Source organism: Prionailurus bengalensis, chromosome D3 (assembly GCF_016509475.1).
Source record: "Prionailurus bengalensis isolate Pbe53 chromosome D3, Fcat_Pben_1.1_paternal_pri, whole genome shotgun sequence".
NCBI lineage: Eukaryota > Metazoa > Chordata > Mammalia > Carnivora > Felidae > Prionailurus > Prionailurus bengalensis.
Genome location: NC_057356.1, coordinates 5,565,709 through 5,592,013, shown reverse-complemented (window position 1 = coordinate 5,592,013; position 26,305 = coordinate 5,565,709). Strand labels below are relative to the sequence as shown.

Below are 26,305 nucleotides of genomic sequence, written 5' to 3'. Positions count from 1 at the left end.
GCTCAGCCTGCAGGGGTGGAGTGGGAGGAATCGCTGGCAGGTTCACGGCAGGTGGGGGGGGCCGGGGGGAGGTCCTGCCTCTTGGGCTCTCCCGCCGCAACCTGGCCACCGGTGGCAACGTCTAGGAGTCAGCTCTTCTCTACACTCGGCGAGCCGCTCCACTGACCTGGGCCTTAGTCTCCCCATCTGCAAAACGGCCACACTCACCCAAGGCACCAACCCCCCAGGACTTTTACAAGGACGTCCTGCAAGGAACGAAGTCTCTCTTAATGGACCCCTTCAAATGGGCCTCCCCCCGCCCCCCCAGCAAGGAGCACGGTGGGGAGCACAGGTGCAGGCCGTGGATTCAGCACCGCGCCAGAAACTCCCTCCCGCCCCTTGGGCGGACAGCCTCTCCCCACCTTGACGACCGAAGCCAAACCCCTCAGAGGGTCCATGGGGCCCCCGCTGCGCCTGGCCTTTGGGAGGCCACTGCCGGCGGCTCCCGTGCGGAGGACAAACCCAGAAGCTCGGGCCAACAGGAAGGGAGGGGCAGGGGCTCTCACCAGATGTGGGGGCTCAGGTGAGGGTCTCGCTCGAGACCCTGCACTCCTGCAGGGGGCCCCGGGGTCCACGTGGCCACAGAGCCTGGGGGCTGGGCCTGGGTCACCTGCACAGAGAGGTGCACGCGAGCCCCGCCCACGTGGCCAACACCGCGCCTCCGTCTACAAAGGCGCAGACGTGCGCACACGTGGGCGCCACACAAGCCGACTCACACCCACGCCCACGGCCACACGCGCTAGGTGCGGGCACGTGCGTATCCGTGAGGTGTAAACGACCAACCACACACGCGCCCCAAGCACACCCACTTGCGCACATCTGCACAGGTCGCACAAGGGTGCCTGCGGACGCGCGGGTGTGGAAATGCACAAAAAACCGCGATAACGTCCCGTACGTGCACACGAGTCACAGCGACACACACACACACGCACACACCCCTCCTCTCAGGCAGGGGCTCGGAGCCTCACCCCACCACCCCCCTGCCACAGATCCCTGTTCTAGCTCCTCAGCTCCCAGTCGGGCCTGAGCTCCAGGCCCCAACCCCTTCCTCCACAGAGGGGGCAGCGCCCACGCACCCACCCGCCCAGAAAGCCCGAGACCCCAGCGCCCCTCCCCCAGGCCCCGGCCACAGCACCCCTCCTCCCCCCCCCCCCCCGCCCACGGGCCCACATGCCAAGCACAGCAGCGTTTCAGACCAGCGCTTACCCCAGAAGTTGAGCACACACATCTGTACGCGGGGCCTCGACACGCTGCCCAGAGCGTTCACGGGGCGTGATGGGGGAGACGTGGCAGGGAGGCAGAATCCGTCCTAACGTACTCGTTAGGCCGACATTCTCTACATGCAGAAGAGGAAACCTGGAGGAACTCTGGACCCCGGGAGTGGCAGAGATGGCCCGTCACAGACACGGCTCACAGAGGCGGGAGCCCGGTGCAGGTGCCCGTGCTGGGGACTGGACCAGAGCCAGCGCTCTGAAAGCCCTGAATCCCAACGCAGGATGGGCTGGGGGAGTCTGAAGCTGGGCATCGGGGCGCCTGGACCCCCAAAATGCTCTACAAAATGCTTCCTGGTCTCAGCTACTGATACTCTCATCAGCATCACTACCGACGGCATTACCCGTTTCTGTCCTGCTCACCCCTAATCGTATTAGATGTTTATTTTCTTTATTTTCTTTATTTCTTTATTTTTAAAGTAGCCCAAGGTGGGGCTTGAACTCACGACCCCGAGATCAAGAGTCACGTGCTCTGCCGACTAAGCCAGCAAGGCGCCCCTAATCACATTACATAAAAACCTTACTAGTAAGATGCCGGAAACGGGAGACGCGAGATGTGGCTCTTACTCTCTGGCTTCCTCGTCGCCCAGCAATGCACAGATAACCTCAGGTGTGCCCCACGGGCGCGGTCTCGCACACACTCACATTCGCGCACGTGCACACAGTCACCCAGAGGGGTCCACCCAAATACGTGTGTGCCCCTATGTGCGTGCATGTGCTCAGCCCCCGGAAGTTCAGCCACCCCACCAAGTTCAGAACAGGTGGGGGTCGTCCGCCCTGGAAATATCCTTCCGGCTTGTGCCGATAGCGCCTGTTTCTGCACACCTAGTTCAAGTCCTGCTTCCGCCGGGAAGCCTGCCTCAATTGCCCAAGGCCCCAAGTTCCTCTAGAGTCCGCACCAGGCAAACTGGCGTTCATTTGTACACCTCATGTGTTTGCTTTACCAGAACCCTGAAGCGTGGACATGATCCTAGACCCGTAGGCCTTACCTCCCGCCCCTCACACACTCCCACTGAAGATCAAAGGAGACCCTGTCCCTTCGCTGAGTCTTGGCTTGTGCTGTGACCCCCCCACACACCCGAACGCCCTCCTCCTCAGGGGTGAGGGCCCACCCACTGCTTCGAAGAAGCCTTTCCCAATCCTGGCCCACCACCCCTCCCCCCCCTCCCCGCCTAGTCCTGCCCCCAGGGGCCTGCAGAGACACTGCCTCCTGCTCGGCATCTGTGTGCACCTGCCCGGCCCCGCCCACACAGGCAGCTCCTGGGAGGCAGGAAAAGCCTTGCTCAGCTGGCTCCCGCTGTGCGTGCTGGGCGCCTCGTCCATGTGCCCCGAATGGATAATGAGCCAGAGTCCAAGACGCAGAAGAGCCAGGCAGGCCGTGCCCGGCAGGGAAGCTGCGTTTTCCAGCCGGCAAGGCATTTAGAGACAGACCCTTGTCATCCACCTCTCAGAGGAGCCAGCAGGAAAGGAAGGAGGATTAAAATTTAATCCTATTGATCCCCCAAGGGGCGGGAAGTTCTGGCTGCTCCTGCCAAAGGCAGCTGAGGGGCTTCCTGCCCACCCAGCCTCCAGGCCCTGAGGCTCAGCCCGCAGGGAGGGACCCCCCCACCTCCACGCTAGCCTCCACTGGGGCCAGGGACCAGCCTCGGCACCCCCAAAACCAGACGACCCTTCCAGGGGGAAGTGTCTCCCCTCCCCTCTATCATCCTTCATTTATTCAAAAAACGTTTACTGAGTACCTACTATGTGCCAGGCACTGTTCCAGGTGCTGGGGAGACAAAGATCCCTGCCCTCACAGAACTTCTGCTTACGATAAACAAAATGAACAATAAAATATGAACCACGTCCAGCGGAGGGGGAGCAAGGGCAAAAGAGAAGATCAAAGCCAGGAAGAGGAGACCCGTCTCTTGAAGCTTTTCAGGATTAAACAGAGGGACAAAACGGGCCTTGCTGAAAAGGGGAGGTTTGAGCAAACTGCTGAAGGAGCAAGTGAGCCTAGTGGGGAAAAGGAGCTCCAGGCAGAGGGCACAGCCAGTGCAAAGGCCCTGAGGCAGGAAGAACAAAGGCAGGTGGGGCTGGGGCAGAGTGGGGGCATAAATGAAGGGAGAAAAAGGGGAATCAGGGACAACGAGGGGCAAAATTCTGGGATCCACGGTGTGATGTGTGGGTGTGATTCTGTCTCCCAGACCACAGAGTTAATGCCAGTGGGCCAAGGTCACCGCTGTGCATCGCTGCCTGGAACGGCGGTGGGCACAGAGCAAGTGTTCAATTACAGGGCTGCCGAATGGATGAATAAATGAACGAACGAAGAGAATGTGTCTAATGCCCCCAGGGAACCTGAACTTACCCGGCAGGGGCCTGCTCTCAGCCCCCCGGGAGCTGGGGAGCCAGGGTTCAAGTCCTAAGCGGCCGCTCACTAGCTATGAGGCCTCGGGGAAATCATGGAGCGTCATGTAACCTACCCCAGCCACTGCAACACCACGAGGACATCGGAATGAAATCGCGAATGTGGGCAGGAAGCCCCCAGCCTGGGGTGCGGGAGCAGACAGGGCAATGCCAGCACCCTGGGGCCCCATCGTGGTAATCACCAGCCCGGGGTGGGGGGGCACAGGTTGCAAGTGCCTGCAAGTCCCAAGCTCTTCTTGGGAGAATCCCCCTCCCTGCATCTAGCCCTGGGGGTGGGGCAGCGGTCAGTCTCCAAGGGCAGGGCTGAGTCCCAGCCCTGACCACTGACCACTCAGTATAGTCGGACCCCCTCCCCACACACTGGGTATTGGCTGAGAAACGGGCATGTGACTCCAGCCAGCCAGTGAGCACCAGCCCTGGGACTGTTTCCTAAGTGCCCTGGGAGGTGGGGGCACCCAGAGCTGCAGCAGGCTTTCCGGCACGCGGGGAAAGCGGGGATGGGGACACAGAGCTCCCCGACATCTTATTTGAGGGCTGGATCCACCCATACCTGAAATAACAAATTTCATGGTAATTTCATTACAAGACTCAACAGACCCCGTTCAGCCTCAACCAATTTGAGCTGAGTTTTTGTCTCTCGTATCCAAGAGTCTTGACTCACCGGACCCTTCCTGGAATGGCACTTTACAGTTTACAAAGCCCCCCCCAGCCACGATGTCGGTCACATCCAACCCTGTGACTTCCAGAACGCGGCCGGGACCCAGAGCAGCCAAACACCCGAGACTAAAACAAATGGCCCAGCTCATCCGGGTGGCGGCCGGCCTGGGATCCAAGCCCCCCCTCCTCTCTCCCACCCCGGCCCCCCCCCCCGCCTGCCCACTCACACAGAAGCTGCAGAAAACCTGGACCCTGGACAGAAGGAGGCGGCAATTCTGGCAGGGAGACCATCCCAGCTAAGAACCGGGAGGGGGTGTGTGAACTGCTCCTGGGGGAGGGGAGTGCTGAGCCGAGGAGCCAAAGACCCATGGGATCTGCAGCCACAGCTCTTTGGGGAGAACCTGGTGCGACCCGAAGGACAAACCCCAGGGAAAGGCGGGCCAGGCTTCCCCCGGGGGCACCAAAGGCCTGTGCCTCTGCGTTCACCCGGTCCCGGAGGGCTCGGGGCTGCAGCCTGCTGGAATGCCAGCCCCTGGCAAGGACCAAGGGCAGTGTGGTGACATCCTGAGCAGAGCCACCAACTTGCCTCCACAGATGCTGGAGAGAAGCACGCCTGCCCTGTCACCCGAGGACCGGAGGGCGGGGGGGGGCGGGGGGCGGCGGTAGGCAGGGGAGCCGCCTGGGGCGACACGCGGGAGCCCCGCCCCAGTGCCCTCCACCACAGGCTCCTGGAGTCGGCTCAATCCTGACTCCGATGCCCAGCCACAACGCTCACTTGCTGTGCGACCTCAAGCAGTTCACCTTCCCTCTCTGGGCCCCGATTTCTTAACGAGTAAAATGGAGAGAGTACCTGTCCGGTACAGATCTGGAGGGAATTAAGTGAAATCCTGCAAAACATAAACAATCACCAGAAAAGCAGCATGGCCACAACAAGCACCAAATAGCAGTCGCTCACCGCCAGGCGTTGCTCTAAGGGCGCTACATGAGGGGCTCATTCGATTCTCACGCCGCCGTGCAAGGAAGGTGCCGGAACCATCATCGCTTTGCAGTGAGCCACAGGGAGGTTTAAGTAACTTGCCCAAGGTCACCCGGCCAAGGCGTGATAAAGATGTGACGTGAACCCACGGGCACCCAGCTAAAGCATACGTGACCCCTCGGCGCCCCTATCGTCTTGTGACGGGGCCAGGGTACGGGAGGGCGACCGGCCCGACAAGGCCCAGCACGCAGCTCTGGGCCCCCAGCAGGCTCAGTCTCGGCCCGTATCTGTTGCTGCCTCAACAGGCAGAAACATAGCCAGTCCAACTGATCCAGGGGTTCCTGCCCTGGAGCCACGGCCACGGGCACCAAGCACAGGCTCCCAGGCTCCAGAGCAGCCCCCTGGCCCCAGTACCCTCCCGGCCCCCACCCGCGCTATGAACACTGGCCCAGCGCCCGGGCAGAGCCTATCGCACAGACGGCTGGGAAAGATGGCCAGGACCCCTGGGCGGGAGTGGGGGCCCAGAGGAGACGAGGCAGGGAGACGAGGTACCCCATCTGTCACACTTCACTCTGTAACCTCAAGACAAGGAACAGGTCCCTCTCTGGGCCTCAGTTTCCTCATCTGCAAAATAAGGGAGGCAACTCACATCCACAGGCCCCGAGCACACGTGCAAAGAGTCGACTCTAAATCGTGGAAGCTGAGCTCTCGCTGGCTTGACCGGGATGACAATGAGCTCAGCACCTCACCAGACACCGGGTTCCACTTCAGGGCACCTCGGGCCCCGCAGACACTCTGCTCTGGTGCCCTAAGCCACTCCCCCAAGACTGGGCCCCCTCCCATCACCAGGCACCGGCCCTCCACATCCCCAGGAGCCCCCACAGCCTGCTACAGACCCTGTGTTCAACGATGCCAAAGGCGCCTTCCAGGCCTCAACGTCCGCAGAGGCCAGCGCTCACGATCTAGGACCTGATGGCCCCCAGGTTCAAGTCCCAGGTCCACCACTTTCTAGCTGTGTGGCTCTGGACAAGTCACCTAGTGTCTCTGGGCCTCAGTTTCTCCCTATGTTAAATGGAAACGGTCGCTGTACCCACCCTCCCAGGACTGCTACGTAAAGAACCTGGCCCACTGCACGTAAGGAGCCGTTCGCTTAACGTTTGCCCTTACTGTCCGTAACAATAACATCAGTATCGTCTTCCCCGCGACAGGAATTTCTCCGGCACGAATGCCAAGCCGCTTGCCCGATCCTTCCCACCTCAACCTTCCAATCAACTGGCCCGAGGCCCTCACCCAACCTGGCCACCGCATCCCACAGGCCAGCCGCGGTCCACGCCGGGCTGCCCCGTCCGCTCCCACTCGGGCCCGTGTGCGCGCGTGGGAGACGGCAGAGGTCCCCGTTTCTCAGACGGGAACGCTGAGGCCCGGGGAGAGAGCCAGGCCCCTCGCGGCGACACCCGCACCCCACCCGGAGGCCGGCCCAGGGCGGGCAGGAGAGCAGGGAGTCGGGGCGCCTCGGGCTGGGGCAGGGCGTACCCGGTTCTCGTCGTAGATGATCTGCACCAGGCTGCGATGCTTCGACTCGATGGGCGGCGGCGACACGGGCTTCTCGGGCTCCGGGGGCTTGGCGGCCTCCTCCTCCAGCTGTTGCTGTGGCAAAGGGGAGAGCGCAGCGGTGAGCGGCCTGGCAGGCGGAAGGCGCACTGCAGCACCCCCATGGCGGAGGGCGGCCCCGCGGCCCCGGCAGGCGGCGGGCCCCGCGGACTCGCGCAGGAAGTCAGGCTGCTAACCACTTCCTCTGAGTCACCCACCAGGGGACTCCGGGCCCTGGAGAGGCCCCCAGCTCAGCAGGGAAGGGCCCGCCCCAGGCTCTGGGCTGTGTGGCCGGCCTTCCTGCGTTCGAATCCCACTCTGTCGACTTACGAGCCAGGTGAGCGAAAGCGAGCAGCTCCTGGACCTTGATGCGCTGCAGTCTCCTTATCTGTAAAACGGGGCTCAGCGCCAGGCCTCCCGGACAAGTTACCGCATGGGCGAGCACGGATGGGGGGGCCACGAAAAGCCGGCGGCCACCCTCCATTATCCGCCCTACAAGCGCCACTGGCATCAGGAGAGGCCGTGCGGACTCCAGAGCCAAGGTGTGCAGCCTGGAGCCCTATTCCTACACTTGCTGAGTCGGTAACTGCTGAACTTCTCCGTTCAGCGGGGAAAATGAAACCTCCACCCTAGAGGGCTGGTACGAGGGTTCAACGCCCCCAGCAACGCCCCCAGCACCTAGCAGGCAGCTTCTGACCCTCGTCTGCCTCGCGGCCTCTGTACTAGACCGTCCTCCTCCAAACGCCGTAAAGGGCGTCCCTCCGTGCCGCTGTCTGCTTTGTACCGAAAAGGAAAAGTAAAGACCAGAGAGCCTAAGACACCGGCCCAGGGTCACACAGAAGACCGATGCCCAGGTGTGTGCCATCTGAGAACATGCCGGGTGAGAACAGACACGCTGTCCGCTCATGACGCACGGCCTGCCCACGACCACGGAGCAAACCGCCGTGAAGTCAAAAAGGCAGCCAAGAGAAGAGCACGCGGAAAGAGCCGGAAAATCCAGTCCTGGCTTCTGCCGGCACCAAGGCCTGGCTGGTAGAGCCACGCTGCCTTAGCCCCACAGTGACCCCTGGCAGTAGCTTCCAGAAGGGCAGTCAGCAACTGACAGAACAGAGAAATCCCCCTGCAAAAAGTGCAAAAAAACAAAACAAAACAAAAAACAACGAAGCAAAGAAATGGAAGAAGCACATAGCCAGAGAGGGCAGGCGGAAAGCAGACTGTCCCCCGTTTGCGAAGCTGGTCCTCCCTGAGGCACCGATGAGAAACACCGCCTGAGACGCACAGAGACCCTGGCGATGCAGAGCTCCACCGGGGCCGGGGTTCAAACCTCGCTCCAACACCAGCTCTGTGGCCTTGGGTAAGTCACCACACCTCTCTGACCCTCAGTGTCTTCCTCAGAGAGGGCGGGGGGAGCGGCGCCCCCCCCGTAAGGCTCTGCTCGAGGATCAAAGAGGATGTGCATAAAGAGGGCTTTGTCTACACAGCCTGATAAACACCGGCTACCGAAGGCAGACCAAACCACAGCGAGAGACCCCTTCTGCCCATCGGGACGGCGTAAACGCCAACAGAAACGCGGAGAGAAACAAGCACTGGTGAGGACATAAGAGACGGGGACCTCCGTGCGCCGGGGGCCAGAAGGTAAAAGGGGGCAGATGCTCAAAATGTTACACACGGGGCTACCAGGCGCCCCAGCAATTGAGCCCCTGCGCACAGAGGCGAGAGAACGGACAGAGCAGCTCACACAGAAACGTGAACACGAGCGGTCACGGCAGCTCTATTCACAGCAGCCAAGAGGTACGAGCAGCCCCACGTCCATCAACACGTGACTGGATGCACAGAACGCGGTCCATCCACACAGTGGATGCGACTTAGCCTTGAAAAGGAACGAAAGGGCGCTGGGCTGGCTCGGTCGGTAGAGCACGTGACACCATCTCGGAGTCACGACTTCAAGCCGCGTGTTGGACTTGGAAATTACTTTAAAAAAAAAAAAAAAAGAGGAAGAAAGGAAGGCAGCGCAGACACCTGCTATGTGTTATAGGATTCCGCTAATACGAAATACCGAGAACGGGTAAACCCGTAAAGACAGAAACGCAGATCAGCGGCCGGTGGGAGAGGAGGGGACACGGAATGACAGCTAACGGGTACGGGGCCTCCTTGGGAGGAGATGGAAATGTCCCGAAACCAGACAGAAGGGTGGTGGCCCAACACCGTGGAGGTGCTAAATGACAGTGAACTGTTCACTTTAAAACGTTCTGTGGATTTCAGTTAAAAAAAAAAAAAAAAAAAAAAAAAACGTCAAGGGCTGCGCTGGGCTGCCTGGCTTCCAGCCACAGTCACAGACGCGTGCACACGACCCGCAGCTATAGCCCCGTCCCAAAGCCAGGCCGGGAGGGACCAAAGGTGCCCGTACTCTCCCCCGGCCCGTGCAAATGCTGCCTGACCCCGACCAGGGCCCGACCCCCTCTCGGGACGCCTGAGCCACCATCTTGCAGACCCACGTACTGTCCCGCAGGTCAGGGACACCTTGCTCGACCTTAATGAGCAGCCCAGCCTCAGGACCGTCCCCCAGTCCCAGCTCTTCCGTGTAAGCACCAGTCCTGATGCCCTTGGGAATCCATCAGCAGCCCATACAGCCATCCAACCCTGCTTACGCGGTCCCGAACTGGCCTGACTCACGGCCCCTGGTGGCCAGGGCGGCCCTTGACCCTACCTGGAGCCCAGACTCCCTTACCTACAGGGCATGAAGTGTGACCCTGCTTCTCCCAGGAGAAACCCAGATGCTTCTCGGGGTCAAGCCAGTGTCACAGCGGCCCAATCAGCAGTTTCTAACGAGCATCTACGATGCACCAGCACTGCCAGGAGCACAGCAGGGAGCAGGGAGACAAGGACCCTGCTCACACCGCCGTGGCGGGGAGCCCACGGTGTAACAAAGCAGGAAAGGTCACCAAGAAGGGCGCCGGGGCACAACGGGGGTGGCAAACTTCTCCGGGGAAGGCCCGGGAGTAGAGGCTTCATCCCCCAGCCACCCGGTGTCTGTCCTGACCACTCAGCTCTGACATCCTATCTCGAGAGCAGCCACTGACAACGTGTGACTTTGTGCCAGTAAAACTTTATTTACGAAAACAGGCATCAAGCCAGACTTTGGATTTGCTGGCCCCGGGAGAGAGGGTGGCTGGGGACGAGAGCTCCTACAAAGGCCTCCGCGGAGGGGACGTCTGAGCAGAGACCGGAAGATACCAAAGGGAAGCACGGGAGGAGCAGGGAAAAGGCGGATCGTCAACTAAGTGCATAGCGATTACTGTTAAAATTAAACTCTACAATTAACATCCCAGATCTCTGTGCTAACTTTTCCTTGGTCTCCAGAGTTCCCGCGAGGATCGGTTTTCACGGCACGAGCCCGTCCCCTCCTCACAACCCTGCCACGTGCCGGCACGTCTGGGCCCATTTCACAGACAGGAAACCGAGGCTGGGGGACGCGACTGCTCCGAGGCAGGGCTGGGAGGCCCCGCCCGTCCCGATTCCAGAGCCCCGGCGAGAGGCAGGTCGCGAATGAGGAAAGAGAAGCTCAGAGCGGTTAACTGCCCGCCCGGGCATCGCGCATCACTGGGAAGCGGCAGAAAGGAGATCAGGCCTCAGAGAGCCTGGCTGTGAATCCTGACCTCGCCCCCACCCCCGTGCTGGCCGGTACAAAGCCCGAGGCTTCTTTGCTTCAAACTACACTAAGCTAAAAGTTCAGCTCCTTAACCGCACCAACACGCGTCACACGTGACCAGGGGCTACCTTTGCGGACGGGGCAGACCTAGAACATTTCCGCCGTGGACGGCAGCACGCCCCTCAAAACGGCACTCTCGCCCGGGGAGCGTAAGGCCAAGGACACGAGCCGGCGGGTGGGCGGGCTCAGCACACGGTCCCACGCCTGTGCCCGGTGTTCCCGGGGGGCCAGCCTCCCCAAGCGCCCGCACCTGCTTCTTCTTCAGCTTGGAGATCTGCTGCTCCACCATGGTGATCTCGCGGTCCACCCGGTCCATGTTCTGGATCAGCTCCTCCTTGGAGAGCCGCGGAGGCACAAGCTCCAACTCAGGGTCGGCGTGCGGCGGGCTGGGGGGAGACACGGGCTCCAGCTTGCCCGCCAGGCTGCGGTCCTGCGGCAGAGAGCAGAGGAGCGCGGGGTCAGCACAAGGGGCACCCCGGCCGGCGCCCCCCGCCTCGCTCCCCAGGTTCCCAGCCACAGCGGACACCCGTCGCGACGGTCCCCACGTCCCAGACACAGGGTTGCTGACCACTCCCACCGGCGCACCCTGCCCAGCCCCCTGCCCGCTCCGCAAAGGTCAGATCCCTTGTCCTCCTGTAGGCCAGTTTTCACCACCCCCTCTTCCCATAAGACACCCCCTCTCTTGCCCCACCTGCCTGCGGGTGTCCTCCCACCGAACCAGACTCCCCAAGGGTGAGCACCGGGACCCGCACGTTGAGACCCGCATGTCGGACCCCTGAAGGCGAGGCCTCGGCGGACCCTCCGTGGACGGTTATTCACAATGCTCTGTCCGAACTGGCAACTTCACAGAAAGTTACATAGAGGGCAAGACTGGTTTTGTACCCCCTACCCACCACCGCCCCCACCTCCACGAAAACCACAGGACAAGAGGCAGAGAGATCAGAGTCGCTGTCCACAGTGGGGGACACTGTCTCACTTTCACTGACTAGTATTTTCCTGCTTTTCCTTCTTTGAGAGTTACTCTTTGTGTACTAAAGCTGTTTTTTTTTTTTAATTTTTTTTTTCAACGTTTATTTATTTTTGGGACAGAGAGAGACAGAGCATGAATGGGGGAGGGGCAGAGAGAGAGGGAGACACAGAATCGGAAACAGGCTCCAGGCTCTGAGCCATCAGCCCAGAGCCCGACGCGGGGCTCGAACTCACGGACCGCGAGATCGTGACCTGGCTGAAGTCGGACGCTCAACCGACTGCGCCACCCAGGCGCTCCTAAAGCTGTTTTTAAAACTGGGTTAAACAAACGAGGTGATCCTTCATTGGGCTATTTGTCTGACGCTTTGTTCCACCAGCTGAAGTTTATTGAGCACCCGGTGTGCTGGGAGCATATGGGGGCGCAGGGGGGAGGTTTAAAAAAAACAAAACAAAACGCAGTCCTGACTCGAGCACTCACCTGCATGGCCCCAGGTTCAAATCCCAGCCCACTCGACCCCCTCCCAGCCTTGTGACCACAGGCAGATCAAGTCTGCTTCTAGCCTCTCTTTCCTCATCTGTACAATGGGACAATTTCCACCTCCCAGGCTGTTGTGAGACTGGGACCAGCGAAGAAGCACAAAGGGCTCAGCTCAGGCCCTGGCACACAAGTGCCTCCTGTGCAGTGGCTGAGACCGTCCTGCCCCACAACCTGGGCTCCGGGCCCGTCAGCACAGGCGGAACCCAGCCCGCGCCCGGAGCCAGCCACAAGGCCAAGCCGGCAGCTGCTGGCAGAGGAGGCCCCGGGAGGAGCTCCAGGCGGCTGCCTCCCCGCCCCCAGGCAGCTGCACCGGAGGACAGAGGACACATTATTCCCCAGGACAACTGCAGCCCCAGGGACTGCCAAGTGCTCCCCATCTCGGGACTAGCAGAGGCCGCTCTCTCCTACATCCACGCCTCTCCCCGCTACAGACCCCCCTTGGGCAAGGTCCACGGCCCAAGGTTCTCAGGATGTCACTGGGTTTGCCTTCTGCCCCCGTTGTTCCCAACTGAGACATGGGGACAGCTGGCATCAGGACTCCCAGGCCTTCCACGCTCAGAACCTTCATGGGAAATGCAGAAAAGGCCCCAAGTCCCTCAACCACCTGGCCCCCACGCTGCTCAGGCCACCTCCACAGGGAAACCCCAGAAAGCAAACCAGGCACCGCTCCTGACTCGGCCCATCCCAGTTCTCAGCACAACTTACCCACCAGACTCCCACAGCAGCCCTCCAGGGACCTGCTACTTTGTCCCCATTGCACAGATGAGGAAACTGAGAACCTGAAGGCACCTGCCTGGTGCTGTTCTAAGCCAGTGGCCAGCACACTTTTCTGTAAAAGGCTAGGTAGAAAATATTTCAGGTTTGCATCTTGGACTCTGCCCAATTACTCACCCATCACTATATTGGGAAAGCAGCCACCGACAAGATACAAACAAATGAACATGGCTGTGTGCCAATAAAACTTTATTTACAAGAACGGGCTGAGCACTAAGTTTGAAACTTACTAAGTTTGCCAACCTCTGCTCTTCGCAATTCACAAGTCTTAACTCAGGTCGTTGTCGCAAATACCCTAAGAAGTAGGAATAAACAGCGTTTTCCCCATTTCCCAGATGAAGAAACTGAGACCCAGTAAAGTTCAGCGACATGCCTGAGGTCACCAGCCACAATGCAATGGAACCCTGGCTCAGAGAGCACCAGAGGCCGAGGTCGGGCCTCAATCATACCCTCTGGAGGTGGGCGGACCACGAGACCAGGCTGCAGGGTGTTCCACCACAGAAGCAGGGTCCAGAGCACGCCTTTATTTACCTCAAAGAACGGCATGGCTAGGCAAGCGCGAGCAAGATCTCTTCTAGAGTCCAGGACCCCTGAAATTTGTGGAAAACTGTGTGATGAAAAATTCCCTAGAAAGACACTCGCTGGGCTTGGGGACCTAACTCCTCCCCAACAGGAGGCCCACGCTGGTGGACACGAGTGCCACGGGCACCTGGCCCCACACATACCAAACCGGAATCAGCTCACGTCCCCTGGCACCTGAGGGCCTTTGCACAGGCCATCCTCTCTGCCCACAGGGCCCCACTCCACCTCCTGGGCCAGCTGAAATCCGCTTTGCCTTCTCACGCCACCTCCCCCAGCCCCTAACTGAGTTCTGCCCCTTCCTCTATGCGGCCAGGGCACTCGGCTGGTCTCTGCCCGCAGGCTCCGTCATTTCCCAGGGTTCTTGAGATACGAGGTGGCAGGGGAGGCGGTTCCCGGCACCGAGCAGCATTATCCGCTGTAAGAAACATTTCCCTCCCCTCCCCTCTCGGATCTTCCGCCAGGACCAAGAAAGGAAGATCAACAGAATCCCAGCCCAGGAATAGATCTCAAAAGCAACATTCGCAAAAAGAAGGCCTCCATCCCTAAAGCTGGCAAGGTCAGCGCAAGGGTCAGACGAAGCAAGTGGCAACGGCTGGGAACTGCTGACAAGGTTGCTGGAAAACTTCTCCTTAAATTCTCGACGAATAAAAGCGGGTCTTCTTCAATGGCTTCTTATCGCTCGAAGCTCAGGCTTAGCTTTTATGATCAGCAAAAATGCAGTAGGTCCATCAATGGCTGAACAGACAAACAAAACGCGGATCGTCATACAACGGAACGTGACTCAGCCAGAAAAAGGAACAAAGCCCTGGGCCGTGCCACAACGTGGCTGAACCTTGAGAACACGATGCTGAGTGAAAGACACCAGACAGCAAAGGCCACGGATTACATGACTCCACGTACAGGAAATGTCAACAGGCAAATCCAGAAAGAGCGCAGAGCGCAGACTGGTGGTCACCAGGCGCTGGGGAGGGAGGAATGGGGAGTGGCTGCTAATGGGTGTGGGATCTCCTTTCGGGGTGATGAGAATGTTCTGGGACTAGTGGAAGCGAGTGGTTGCCTAGCGTTGAGAATGCACTAAATGCCACTGAATTGTTCGCTTTATGTGGTTAATTGCAGGTTATGTAAATTTCACCTCGACTTAAAAAGAAAAGGCACACCCAGAGGGCAAAGGGCGCTTTCTCCAGGACCAGGTTTTCCAGGACTGGGACCCAGGGAGCCTGGCTAGTGGACCTCCAGATAGTTCTCCCGATGGCTGCTGGCCTGATTCACTTCAGCCCAAAGCCACAGGAGCAACACAACAAACCCACACCCCAGCCGGTCGCCAGGTAGGCGGCTGGCACCATTTTTCCCATCAGATGCCCCTGGTGTAAAATTCGGGCCAACACAGAAGAGAAAAACGCGTTATGCAAAATTAAAGACACGGGCAGCAAAAGACCTGTGGCTGGGGAGGCCCCCCTCGTCCCAACTTCAGGAAGGGGCAGGGCTGGCCTCCGACCCTCCGAGTCTACCCCCTTGTGGCAATCACAACAATGGGTTCCAAGACAGGCAGGGACCCCACACACAGGCAAGGAGGGAAACAGCTGTGGGCAGGAAATGTGGAGATGGGAGGGGAATCTCTCCCTTTTCGCTGGCCTTGAACATGGGAAGAGGAAGGCCCGGAGTCTCAAACTGCCTTCTTGTTAACACAAGACCACAGGAAAAATGGCAGACCAAGAGATGGGGACCTGGTGACATTCACGTCACCTGAATCAAGCTGTGCCTGAAGCCCACCAACCCTGGATTTCAGTCGTATGAGCCAAGACCCATGCTGAAGTGAGTCTGACGTGCGTTTTCTGTCCCTTTCAGCCAACAGAGCCCCACCACACAAAGGGACTTTCAGCAGTGGTTCTGTGCGTGATGGCTCTAAAGTCCCCTAAAGCAAAGTTTGGTGAATTCCAAAGGAAGCCCAATACCACAAAACTCCAGCGGCTCAAGGGCAGGGAAGCGTTAGAAAACAGAACATTTTTATATGAAAAAGGAACACAGCTGGCAGGGGGCGGGGCTGTAAAAAAAAAAAAAATTGCACTGAATTCCTGTCTCATGCGTCCGGCTAAATTCCACACGGCAGACGCAAAAAACATCTGAACACTTGCAGAGCTGTGTTCCCTCCTGGCTTCTTCTCTTGCCCAAATCTGCTCGAACTTTCCAAATGCTCTCAGCAGCCTGGGGCAAGAACAGGGTCCAGGTGGCCCCTGTGCTGGGCCCATCACTCCCCTGACCCCCAAGGTCCAGGAAGAGAAGACAGACACAGAGAAACAGAAACAGACACAAAGACTAAGGCTCACAGAGGGAGAGGGAGCCCACCAGGGAACTTCAAGAAGAGGGACGAGCAGGTGATCACAGCTACTGAGAGGCACGGAGACCCTCAGGAGGTTCCAAGCCACCATTCCGGAGAGCCAGGCTGGGCGGGCAGCTGGCCAGAGACAACTGGCAGCCTGTTCTCTGGGCAGAACCGGACAGAAGCTCGGGCCACAGCCCACTGGGGGCCCCGGTCCCTAGGGAGGAAATCAGACCTCCCTGGCGTGGCCTTTGGCCGGGCCACTGACCTGGCCCTCTGCCCCTCCACACATACCCCTCTCCCCTAGCCGTCCAAGGCTCTCTTCGGGAAACAGCTTTTCTAACGGCAACATCCCTCCCCCAGCGGAGGAGACAGACTCAGGTGCCCACGGCGGGGGGCGTGGCGGGCACTGGGAGGAGGGAGGCCGATGGCCAGCTAGCGGGACCAGACGGGAAGCCTGAGGACCAGGGCAGCCTGGCGGGCAGGGATGGGCTGCAGACCCAGGCTGCCTGGCCTTCGGCGACGTGGGCGAGTGGCTCCCGCTCGCTCAGCCTGGGGCCCGGGGCTGCTCTCCAAAAGGAGATCGCAGATCACGGGAGTGGGGCCGAGATGACGCAACGGCACGACACTCGCTTGGCACAGGACCCGGCTCACCCGCTTAGCACCGTCTTGCCGTCGTCAGAGCCCCGAGAGCCCTCCTCTCCCGCCAGCCCCCCGGCGAAGGCCCTGCACCGGCCAGAAATCCCGCCGATCCATCCTATCCGGCATCGGGCAGGGAAGAGGACCCACAGGCCCGAGTGGGCCACGTCCACCCCCTCGCCTGCTCCCAGCCCCACCAGGGCCGCAGTGAGAGGAGCACCGACCTCACCCACCAGGCGGGAGGCTGCTCACGAGCTAGCTGTGGAGAAACACTCAGCATGTGCAGGAGTGACGTCCATCCCTCAGCCGGCCAAGGACGGGCATGTCGCCTGGCCGCGGTCCCTGCCCATCCCAGGCAGTGACAGTAAACAACAGCTTCGGGGGCAGTTAGGTGACCCTGATGGACAGTCCGGGCCACTGGCTGGGATCCCTCCATCAGCACCTCTGTCAGCTTCCTCTGTGTGAAACGGAGACCAAAGAAGCTTCCAGCCTCCACTGTCCTGAGGCTTGCTGCAACAGCAGGGCCACCTCCCCAACCAGCACACCGTAGGCACTTAACCTGTGCACATTCGCCCCCACCAGCTCCGCTCGACTTTCCACTTACAATTTTTTTTTACATTTTCATTTTATTTTTGAGAGAGAGAGACAGAGAGCCAGCGGGGGAGGGGCAGAGAGAGAGAGAGAGAGAGAGAGGGAGACACATAATCCGAAGCGGGCTCCACGCTCCGAGCCGTGAGCACAGAGCCCGACGCGGGGTTCGAACGCACAGACCACGAGATCAGGACCTGAGCCGAAGTCAGACACCCAACCGACTGAGCCACCCAGGAGCCCCTCGACTTTCCATTTTAAAGAGGAGTAAAGTGAAAGAGGTCTCCGGGGCACGGGGGGGCGGGGGGGCATGGTGGCCCCGCAGGCCAGACGCGTTCAGGTAGGAGCAGGCCCCCGTCCGGCCAGGAAGCGGCCTGCGAGCCAACCTCGGTCCCGGCCCCTCCTCTCGCTGCCCACCCTCGGCCCGAGCTGTGCCCCACCTGGCACGCCCACCGCCCCCACCCCTTGCCTTGCACCCAGTGCGGCCGCAGAAGCACCCAGGTCCTCAGGGGCGCCCAGCCAGGGCCGGGCCTTACCTTGGACGGGTCCTCCGAGCCCCCAGGCGGGCCCGCAGCCAGCAGGGGTGAGGGCCGCAGCAGGGGATCCGGCAGCAGCTCCAGGCGAGGGCGCTTGCTCTCGATGAACTCCATCTCTGACTTGCCCAGCTCGGGCAGGTAGGAGTGGGACTCGGGTCGCAGGTGGAGCTCCTGGGACCTGCGGGAGGCAAGGACACAGGGCCTCGCAGCTGCCGCCCTCCCGCCCTCCGCGACCCTGAGGGAGAAGTGCCCATCTGGCCAAGGGCACACAGCGAGGCAAGCTTCAATCCCAGACTCGTCCTCCCACGAGTCAGCACTCGCTATGTTAATAGGAAGAGAACGTACTGGTGATTCCCCACCCCCGCGCTGCCGAGAGCGGCCCACGGCCAGCAGCATCAGCCCCGCCTGGAGCCGGCTACAAACGCACGGCCTTGAGTCCCACCCCAGACCTACAGAGTCAGACCGTGCATGTAAACAAGAACCCCGGGTGATTCATGGGCACGGTCGAATCCAAAAAGCCTTGTGGGTCCAACACAGGCAGTAACACACATGCTGTTATTTGCACATCCCCCACCCGGGGCAGACATCACTAGCCAACCACAGCACTCTGGCTGCTAAAGCTGGCCTTGCGTCCTTCCCAGCTCAGCCAGCTGCCTGGGGCAGAGACGGGAGCTGTCCAGCCTAACACTCCCGACCGGCTCTCCTCAACCCTGCTCCCCAGTCTGCAGAGGTCAAAACTGGGCCAGAGAGGACATGGCCTTGCCTGAACACACACAGCACGGCCAGGACTCACAGACTCCGCCCCCGGCTACTGCTCCCGACCGGACAGCCTAAATACCCCTCTGCTAAAATGCGTTTCAAGTTGATGCCTGCCCGGAACACTCCAAGAACATGCTCACCTCCGGGACTCTGCACATGCTGTTCCCTCTGTCTGGAAGGCCTTTACCAGCTCTCTGAATGGTCGGCTACATATCGGACACACGTCCCTCCCCTGAGAGGCCTTTCTGGCCACCCCAGCCAGAGAGCTAATACCTTGCTCACCCTGTAGCTAACAAATGGGTCACCTGCCTCATTCTGGAGTCATCTTGTGGGTGTCTGTGAGGCATCTGCCCTGGAGACAGGGCCGCCTACCGTCGTGTGCCCACAGCCTAGAATGGGCCAGCATGTGACATCTGAGCTTAGGACTCTTAGCGGTCAGTGCTGTTATGATCTCCAGCTTCTTGGGGCCCCGCTCTGGCCTTGGCCCTCCCCTCACTGGGGTCCCCGTCCCGCTGCACGGGCTCATCCCCTTCCCCCCAGATTTAAGGACAGGCAGGCCCAGCCACAGACAGACACCAGAGGGCCTCGGCTGGTAGCTGAGGGACAGAGAGGGACTGGGAGAAAAGGGGAAGACAACAGGAGGGAGGAGGGGGCAGCCCGGGTGCACCCAGGCGGGACTTGTCCCTCTCACCGGCACCCCAGCCCCGCCCCTCCGCATCTTGGCGGTCGACCCCTCCTGCCTAGGACTACCCCCCCCCCAGAGACCACCGAAGGCCCACGCTGCGAAGTCGGAGGGCCACGTGGCCCTTCCCCGCTCCCCCGCAACCGCGCCCCAAGTCACAGCTGCACCAGGACGAGGGCAGGCACACAGCACGGCAGCCCCCCGACTTAACACCAGCCCTGCACGCTCCTGCCTCCTCCCCCAGCCTGAGGACCGACCCCGCGGCTCCCAGCTAGGCGGCGTGCAAGCCTCTCCTCACCTCTCGTTCCCAGGCTGAAATTCGGACAGCAGGGAGGGCCTCCTCCTCTGGGGCTGGAGGATGGAACTGGGCGACAGGTGCGAGGCGTAGTCACGGGGGTGGTGCTGGTACTCGAGCAGCCCGACGTCCTGCAGCGAGAGGCCGAGGAAGCGGGTGAGCCAAGACGCCCCGCTCCACGGTCACGGGCGCAGCCGGGCTCTCGCTCCTGCGCGGGGCCACGTCCGCGTCCACGCGTGGCTCCGGACGCCCGGGGTGGCCAGAGGGCGTGCCCGGGGCCAGTCGCCGGCTAACATGCACCCTGTGCCGTGCCGCCGCGGTCCCTCACCCGGCCCCACACTGGCACCTGCAGCACGTGCGATTACGCCCTCCTCCCCGATGAGACCACCGAGCCCGCCTGGTAGCGGGCGGCTGGAAAGGGCACAGCCCGCGTGTCTAGCGGGGCACTGAGGGGATAGGGTGTGTGCGTGAGACTGCAGGGCACAGGTCTGTGAGGCTCGAAGACCAGCTTCCAAAACAAGGGGCCACCTTGGGGTTCCCCTGTCTTGTCTGTGAAAAGAAAACCCACCCACGTGTGTCCGGCCAAAGTCAGAAGGGGAAACGAGCTTCAGACAAAACCCTCCTCCTTCAGTAACGTGCCATCCATCACCCCTTCTCATCTGGGGAAAAACCAAACGCTGACAAGTTACAAGTATCCTGATTATCAACTACACTCCGATTCGAGACGCGTTAAAAAGGGTTTTTAAGACAGCACAGAAACGAGCGTTTCGAAAGAGAAAACAGGGCCGGCTTCCCGCTGTACCAATCCAAATCGATTCGCTCTGCCTGCCTAGAACACTCAGTTACACTGTGTGCGGCAATCAATTAGCGATGTCTGGCACAGGTGAGGCTTAGGCAGAGGGGCACCGCGTGTGATTTATCTTCTTCTGGCCACCTCTCTTAATTCTCCCAAGTTTCTGTTAAAAAAGTCTAGTCGGTCTTCTCATGCTCCTGTTGTCCGGCTTTTTTTTTTTTTTTTTTAAGCAGTTATTCCTGCAAAGACGATCAGATGCTATCAGGCAGGTGTGCTGGGAGTGTGTGCGTTTCAGACCCTCCAAAGCAAGCACGTAAGAGGCTGGGACGCCAAAGGCTGGAGAAGACGAGTAAATGGAATGAACGGGGACCCCAGCGACTTCGGAGGCTGGAAACGCTGAGGAGGCCCAATGTGGGGAAGAAAGGTTGCAGGGCCTCGGGCTGGGGGAACTGTCCGTCACTCCAACCCTCTGAGCCTCAGTTTCCTCATCTTTGAAACGGGTGCCTGACCGCACGGAAGGAGGTCCCTGTGCTTCCTACCACAAACCCTCCGTAACTCTCCAAAGACCTCCCTCAAGATGACGGGTGGCTTCCGGAAGGCAGAGAAGGGCTCAGCCCTCCCCCCCGCCCCCCCCCCCAACTCTGTGATGTCTAGCACGAGGCCCCAGGTGCTCGCAAATGGAGGCGGGTGGGAAGGAGGAGGAAGGGGGAAGGCCCTGGGGGAGGGAGGGAGCGAGGCCTCTGGGATCACGCTGGCAAGGCTGCCAGGCCCAGATCACACGCACGTGCAGAGGTGTGAGAAGGAATCGGCAGCCTCTGCCGTCTGCCAGGGGGAAGGTTTTCCCCGCCCGGCTCTCTCGCGCAAAAGCAAAATGAACAAAGCGGCAAGAGAGAGACAGTCCGATCCCTCAGGAGACAGACAAGCCAACGCCTCGGCGAGACAGCACCTACGCCGGCCAACGGAGGTGGGAAGAGGCACGGGGCACACGGGGCCCCGGGCAGGGGCGGGGGGGGGGGGGGAGGCCACTTCACGAACTTTCTGGCCTCAGTTTCCCAGTTTAGGAGCCAAGCGGGAGACGCTCGTCAGCAAAGCCCCTCCGAGGGGCATCTCGGGGGCCATTTCTGCGGTGTCCTCACTAAACCCCACCCTAGGCCCCGAAGCTGGTCTCCAGGGCTGAGCCGGGGATCCCCCCACCCCAGGGGGGTCTGGAAGCTCCACAGGAAGCCCAGAATCGGGGACGTCCCAAGAGAGAAGCTGACCCGAGGCGGGGCGCACCAGGCCCTCAGGCTCCAAGCCTCCCGGCCACGTCTCAGAGCCCACGAACTCTACGTGATGTAACAAAATAATAACAACACCCCACGCTCACGAACTGCCCGTGTCTGCCCGCCGACAAAAGCTTTAAACGTGTTTTTCGTTTAATTCCCACGGTGACGCCATGAGGCGGGTCTCATGCACAGTCGCACACAAACATGAGACCTCGGGCACAGAGAAGGGAAGCGACTCGCCTAGGTGACTGACACAGCAAGGAGGAGAGGTTCTGAGATGCAGGACTGAGGCCAGGCTGGCTTCCTGCTGAGGGACGGGGAGGGGCAGACTGCAGGTTCTGAACGTACCCCCAAAAGGTGACAGCAACAAGCCAGACCTGGGGGGCAGGGGCCTGCCCTGCCCTTGCCACATGCTCGCAGAGCTGCTTGCTCAGAGAATTGGGGGGGGGGGGGGGGTCTCAGGTGAGACCCCCCACCCCCCCGCCTCTGCCAGCCTCTCCTCAGCCGTGGTGCCTCTGACACTAGAAATCGGGACTTGCCGATAAACTATGCCCCTCAAACTCCCCAGGAAGGGGACAGGCGCTGTGGAAAATCAACTTAACCAGGAGAGAACCCCATCTGGCACGTCCCTGGCTAGATCCTAAGGAGCCACAAGGACAAAGGGGCTGAGGCATCTGGGCCTCGGGTCAAATCCAAACCGGGTCTGGATTCTGGGAGATGTTGGAGGCAGGGGCCGGGAGAAAGGTTTTCTTTGCAGCTGTGCTACGAGACGCTGAGCTCCTCGCTGGCTCCTGGGATAGGGTTTCTCACCCAGGGGGTGCTGAGGAAACGTCTGGAGCCGCACCTGGCAGGCAAAGGACTCGTGGGCCCCTCCTGGAGAGGTGGGGCTCCCACCTCAGGGCCTTTGCACGTGCTGTTTCCTCTGCCTGGAACATTCCTTAACCACATTTCCCCGTGCCCGGTCCTCCAGTTCCTTTCAGGTTTTGATCCCAATGTCAGCTTCCCAGTGAGGCCTCCCTCCCTGGCGCCTGACTTCAATTAGGAACCCCACAACCTCCGCCTTCCCTCGCCCCTCCTTCCCTGCTCATTGCTGCCCCATGAGAACACCAGCTGCCTGAGGCAGGGATGCTTCTGGTTTGCTCACAGCTCCGTTCCCAGGGCCTACAGAAGTACTGGCAGACGAGGCGCCTACTGAGTGCTAAATGAATGAACAAAGCTCCCAGCACGGGGGCTCCCGAGAGGCCTTTCTGGGGAGCCGTCCCCCAGCACCCAGAACTGGGGGGGGGGGGGGGGGGGGGGCAGGAAGGGCCACAAAGCTGAGGCGGAGAAACCCCGGGCAGCATTCAGGACACGAGCAACCCACCAGCGCGCCCACACGCGCCCGCGGCCCCCTCTGGCCCAGGCGGGCCCCCGGGTCCCTGACCTTTCACCCAAGGCGGCGCTGCTCCACATGGGGCCCAGCCCGTTGCCCGCGACGAGTGGGTACGGAAGACACGCGTCTTCGTGCGCCAGCCGGCCTGCGCACCGCCGGCCTCGCCACGGCCAGCGCCCGCACCGGACGGGCGGGGGTTCCGTGCAGTTTGGCTCTGGGGCAAAGTGCAGCTGAAACGGACCGGTCCTCCCCACAGAGCTTTCGGGAAGCACCGGTCCGGGGCAGCAGTCCGAAACGGGGCCCCGGGCCCAAGGCGGGCTCGGCCCCCGGCCATTCCTCTGCCTCTTGGTTGCAGCTCCGGAGCTACGAGGCAGCGGGGCTGAGCAGTCGTGACACAGGCCGCACGGCCCGAGAGGCCCGACACGTTTGCGGAGGTTTGCCGAGGTCTCCCCTAGAGGAAAAGCCCACAGGCGACGTGGAAGAGGACGCTCACGCTACGCTGTCGTCACAAGAACGGCGTCACCGACGTCATCAGCGGCGTCCCGTGATATCCGTGGGAGCTGACGCTGCACAGGCATCACGCAAAGGCCTCTGCCCACGTCCACTAACCTGAGCCTCAGAACCCCGCAGTGACCGCCATCAAATGACGGGGAAACCGAGGCACAGGGCGGGAAGGCCCCTCGTCCAAAATTCCACAGCCAAGGTATCACTAAGGCAGCGCAGAAACGCAATCGGTCTGGCTCCAGAGGCTGTGCCCTTAGCTACCCCTCTACACGGAGGCACAGAGAGGTTGAGTAACTTGCCAGGGTCCACACAGCCGAAAGCGGCAGCGCCAGAAGTCAGACCTTGCACCTTTTGACTCGAATACATCCGTTCAGCACAAGAACTACAAGAGCTCAGGCAAGTCCAGAAGGCCCCGGGGGACTCGGAGAAGTCCCTAGGAAGCCTGACAAAAGGCGAGGCAGGGAAGGTACGTCGGGAGCCCCGATCCCGGGAGACGCACGGGGAAAGATGTGGGGTCCTGATTCCGTGAGGGAGGGGAGCCAAGACCACAGAGGTGGAGAGGGCAGGGCACAGAGGGGTTCTGTGTCCGGAAAGGCCGAGAGGGTGTCAGAAGCCGGCAGGGGAACGGCCAGGCCTCTGCCCGAGAGCACACCTGGAATCACGCCTTCCGCCCGCACCGTGAACCTCACAGCAGGCAGCCTGGAGGTGGCGGGCCAGCAGACGGGACGGCTCCCACGGCCCCTGAGTCCAGGGTCCTGCCACCCCAAAGGGCAGGGGCTCCCGTCACCCCGCCAGGAGGAAAGACGGGACTACCGCAAACCCGCCCGGGCACCTTCCACGGAGGCTCAGACCCACAACTCCGTACTTCAGATAGGAAAACCGAGGCTGCCCCCCCCACAGGGCCAAGTGGGCAGCCCAGTGTCACTCAGCAGGTGGGAAGGAACGGAGATTCAAGGCCAGATGTGGAGGTTCTTCTGGGCTCCAGGGTGGACTCGCCATCCAAGCAGCCCTGGGCCCAGGGCACATGGAAAGAAGCCTCCGGAACCAAGAGGTGCTACTCCTGAAGATAAGCCTGTGTGTGTGTGTGTGTGTGTGTGAGAGAGAGAGAGAGAGAGAGAGAGAGAGAAGACTGAGTCTCAGGAAGGTCACAGGTCACCGGGTCCAGGCCCCTCCCCTTCCTCCCAGCTTCCTGCCTTAGCTACTATGCAAGGAGCCAGGACCCTGGGCTCCCACCTGGCTCCTGGATGGGGCATTTTTCTCCCTGTGCCTCGATTTCCCCTTTCTTCCACCCTCTGTCTTCTAGACTCAGAAAAGGGGGGCACCTCACCCCACCTGTAAAATCGGCTAATGGGAACATGTTAGAGGGCACGGGCTGCAGTGGGGAGGGAGGGCCTCCCAGACTACAGACCCAATGCTGAGCCCCCCACCAGCCAAGGGAAAGTGGCTCCAGCCAGGACACATGCCCAGGACAGCAAGACCCACCCCCAACCCGGGGTGCCCGGAATTCTTGCTCCTGCCTTTTAGGTGACAAGCAGGGTTGGGCCGCCCCACACAAAGCAGGGACCGGGGCCCCACTGCTGCCACCGCACAGGAGAGGAATGCCCCACCCCACAGCTGCCCCAGGGCCCTGCTCACCCCTGGCCTCAGCCTCCTGCCTGGAGTGGGTGGTGACTGCTGGGGCCTGTCCAGCCACATCCTGCGTCACTGACAGCCCGGTGGGGGCAGAACCGGAGACATTATGGGTCAGCCAGTGACCCCAAATGACCGGGAGAGGGCCCAGCTGGGGCAAAGGGCAAGAAGGAAGGCGGGAGAGTGGGGCAGCGGGGGGGGGGAGGGGGGAGGCTCTAGGGACAGGAGGACTTTCCAAAGCTGTGCCCACAGGGAAGGGGTGGGAGAGGGGTGGGAACCCAGCAGGAGGGGCCCAGCAACAAGAGAGAAGCCAGAGGCATCGGCCAGTGGCCCCCGGGAGAGGCAGCCCCTGCAGGCAGCTGCGGTAACAGTGAGGTAACAAGGAATAACGACAGCGAACGGACACGTCCGTCAGAGCGGGTGCCAGGCGCTGCCGTAAGGATTTCATGCAGATCGTTATGCTTAATCCCCACGAGAACCCAGGAGACGGGTGCTGCCGTGACACCATTTTATGGATTAAAAAACCGAGGCTCAGAACGGTTAAGAACGTGGACCTTTCTCCTCGCCTACGAAACATTCCCGGTCCACAAACAGCGTTCGAGACCCTCTCCGGGGTGATTCAGAGCAGCGAGTGAACTGTCCGCGTAGAAGGTTCTAAACAGAACGTTTGCCCTGTGGCAAGGGCTCGGTCATCGAGGGTTTGTGGTCGCTGTTGCCGTTGCTGTGGGACCCCGATACAGAAGGTGACGCTACGTGACAACGTGTGCCCCCAGGAGCACACTCCCGTGGCCCTGGGCACACGGCAGGTGCCCAGCAGGCAGTGGCGTCTGGGACCGGGGCTCAGAACCCCGAGGCTGAAGCGGACTGCCTCCCAGCAGCGATCTCACCTGAGGCCTGCGGTTTGGTCTCCTGGCCTCAGTCCCCTCGAGTGCAAGGTGGGGCACCGACGCCAGACGCGCTTTCACTGGGCCGGACGGAGGATCTGAAGACCACCCACAGGCAAGCTCTCGTCACAGGGCTCGATATGTGCCCGTTCAGCCCGGCTGGCTCTGAAAAGCATCCTGGTGGCCAAAATCCTCCAGAGGCCGCCGCGTCTGGGACCCCCTCCCCGCGGGGCCAGTGGGTTCACACGCTCACTGATGGAAATGCCCTCCCACACCACTTCCTTTCTTCTCACGAAGAGGAACCACGCCAAGCAGTCCACACGCATGCATGCACACACACACGCACACACACACACACGGGCCAGCAGAGCCAGCCTCTTGCCCAGCTACAACTGCAAGACCCCACACCCCCCGCCAAGCAGCCAGTTGGTCAAACAGGGAGGCCCCAGACCCCGGGAGCCCTCCGGCAAGGCCCAAGGACACGGTACCCAGTAGGTGCCCAGAAAATGCCAGCAAAGGCCCATCCTCACG

General features: G+C 61.0%; 1 protein-coding gene across 39 annotated transcripts in view; it reads right to left on the bottom strand.

Annotated features, from left to right (window-relative positions):
- The window catches only part of NCOR2 (nuclear receptor corepressor 2), a 211,871-nt gene that overhangs the window by 120,154 nt on the left and 65,412 nt on the right, over positions 1 to 26,305 (bottom strand). For all 39 annotated transcript variants that reach the window (XM_043557333.1, XM_043557331.1, XM_043557336.1 and 36 more), the window contains 4 exons: positions 19,331 to 19,458; positions 17,592 to 17,769; positions 10,899 to 11,078; positions 6,883 to 6,996 (listed from right to left, as the gene is read on the bottom strand). In XM_043557333.1, the coding sequence (XP_043413268.1) occupies positions 6,883 to 6,996; positions 10,899 to 11,078; positions 17,592 to 17,769; positions 19,331 to 19,458 (600 nt within the window). The remainder of the gene's footprint in view (positions 1 to 6,882; positions 6,997 to 10,898; positions 11,079 to 17,591; positions 17,770 to 19,330; positions 19,459 to 26,305) is intronic.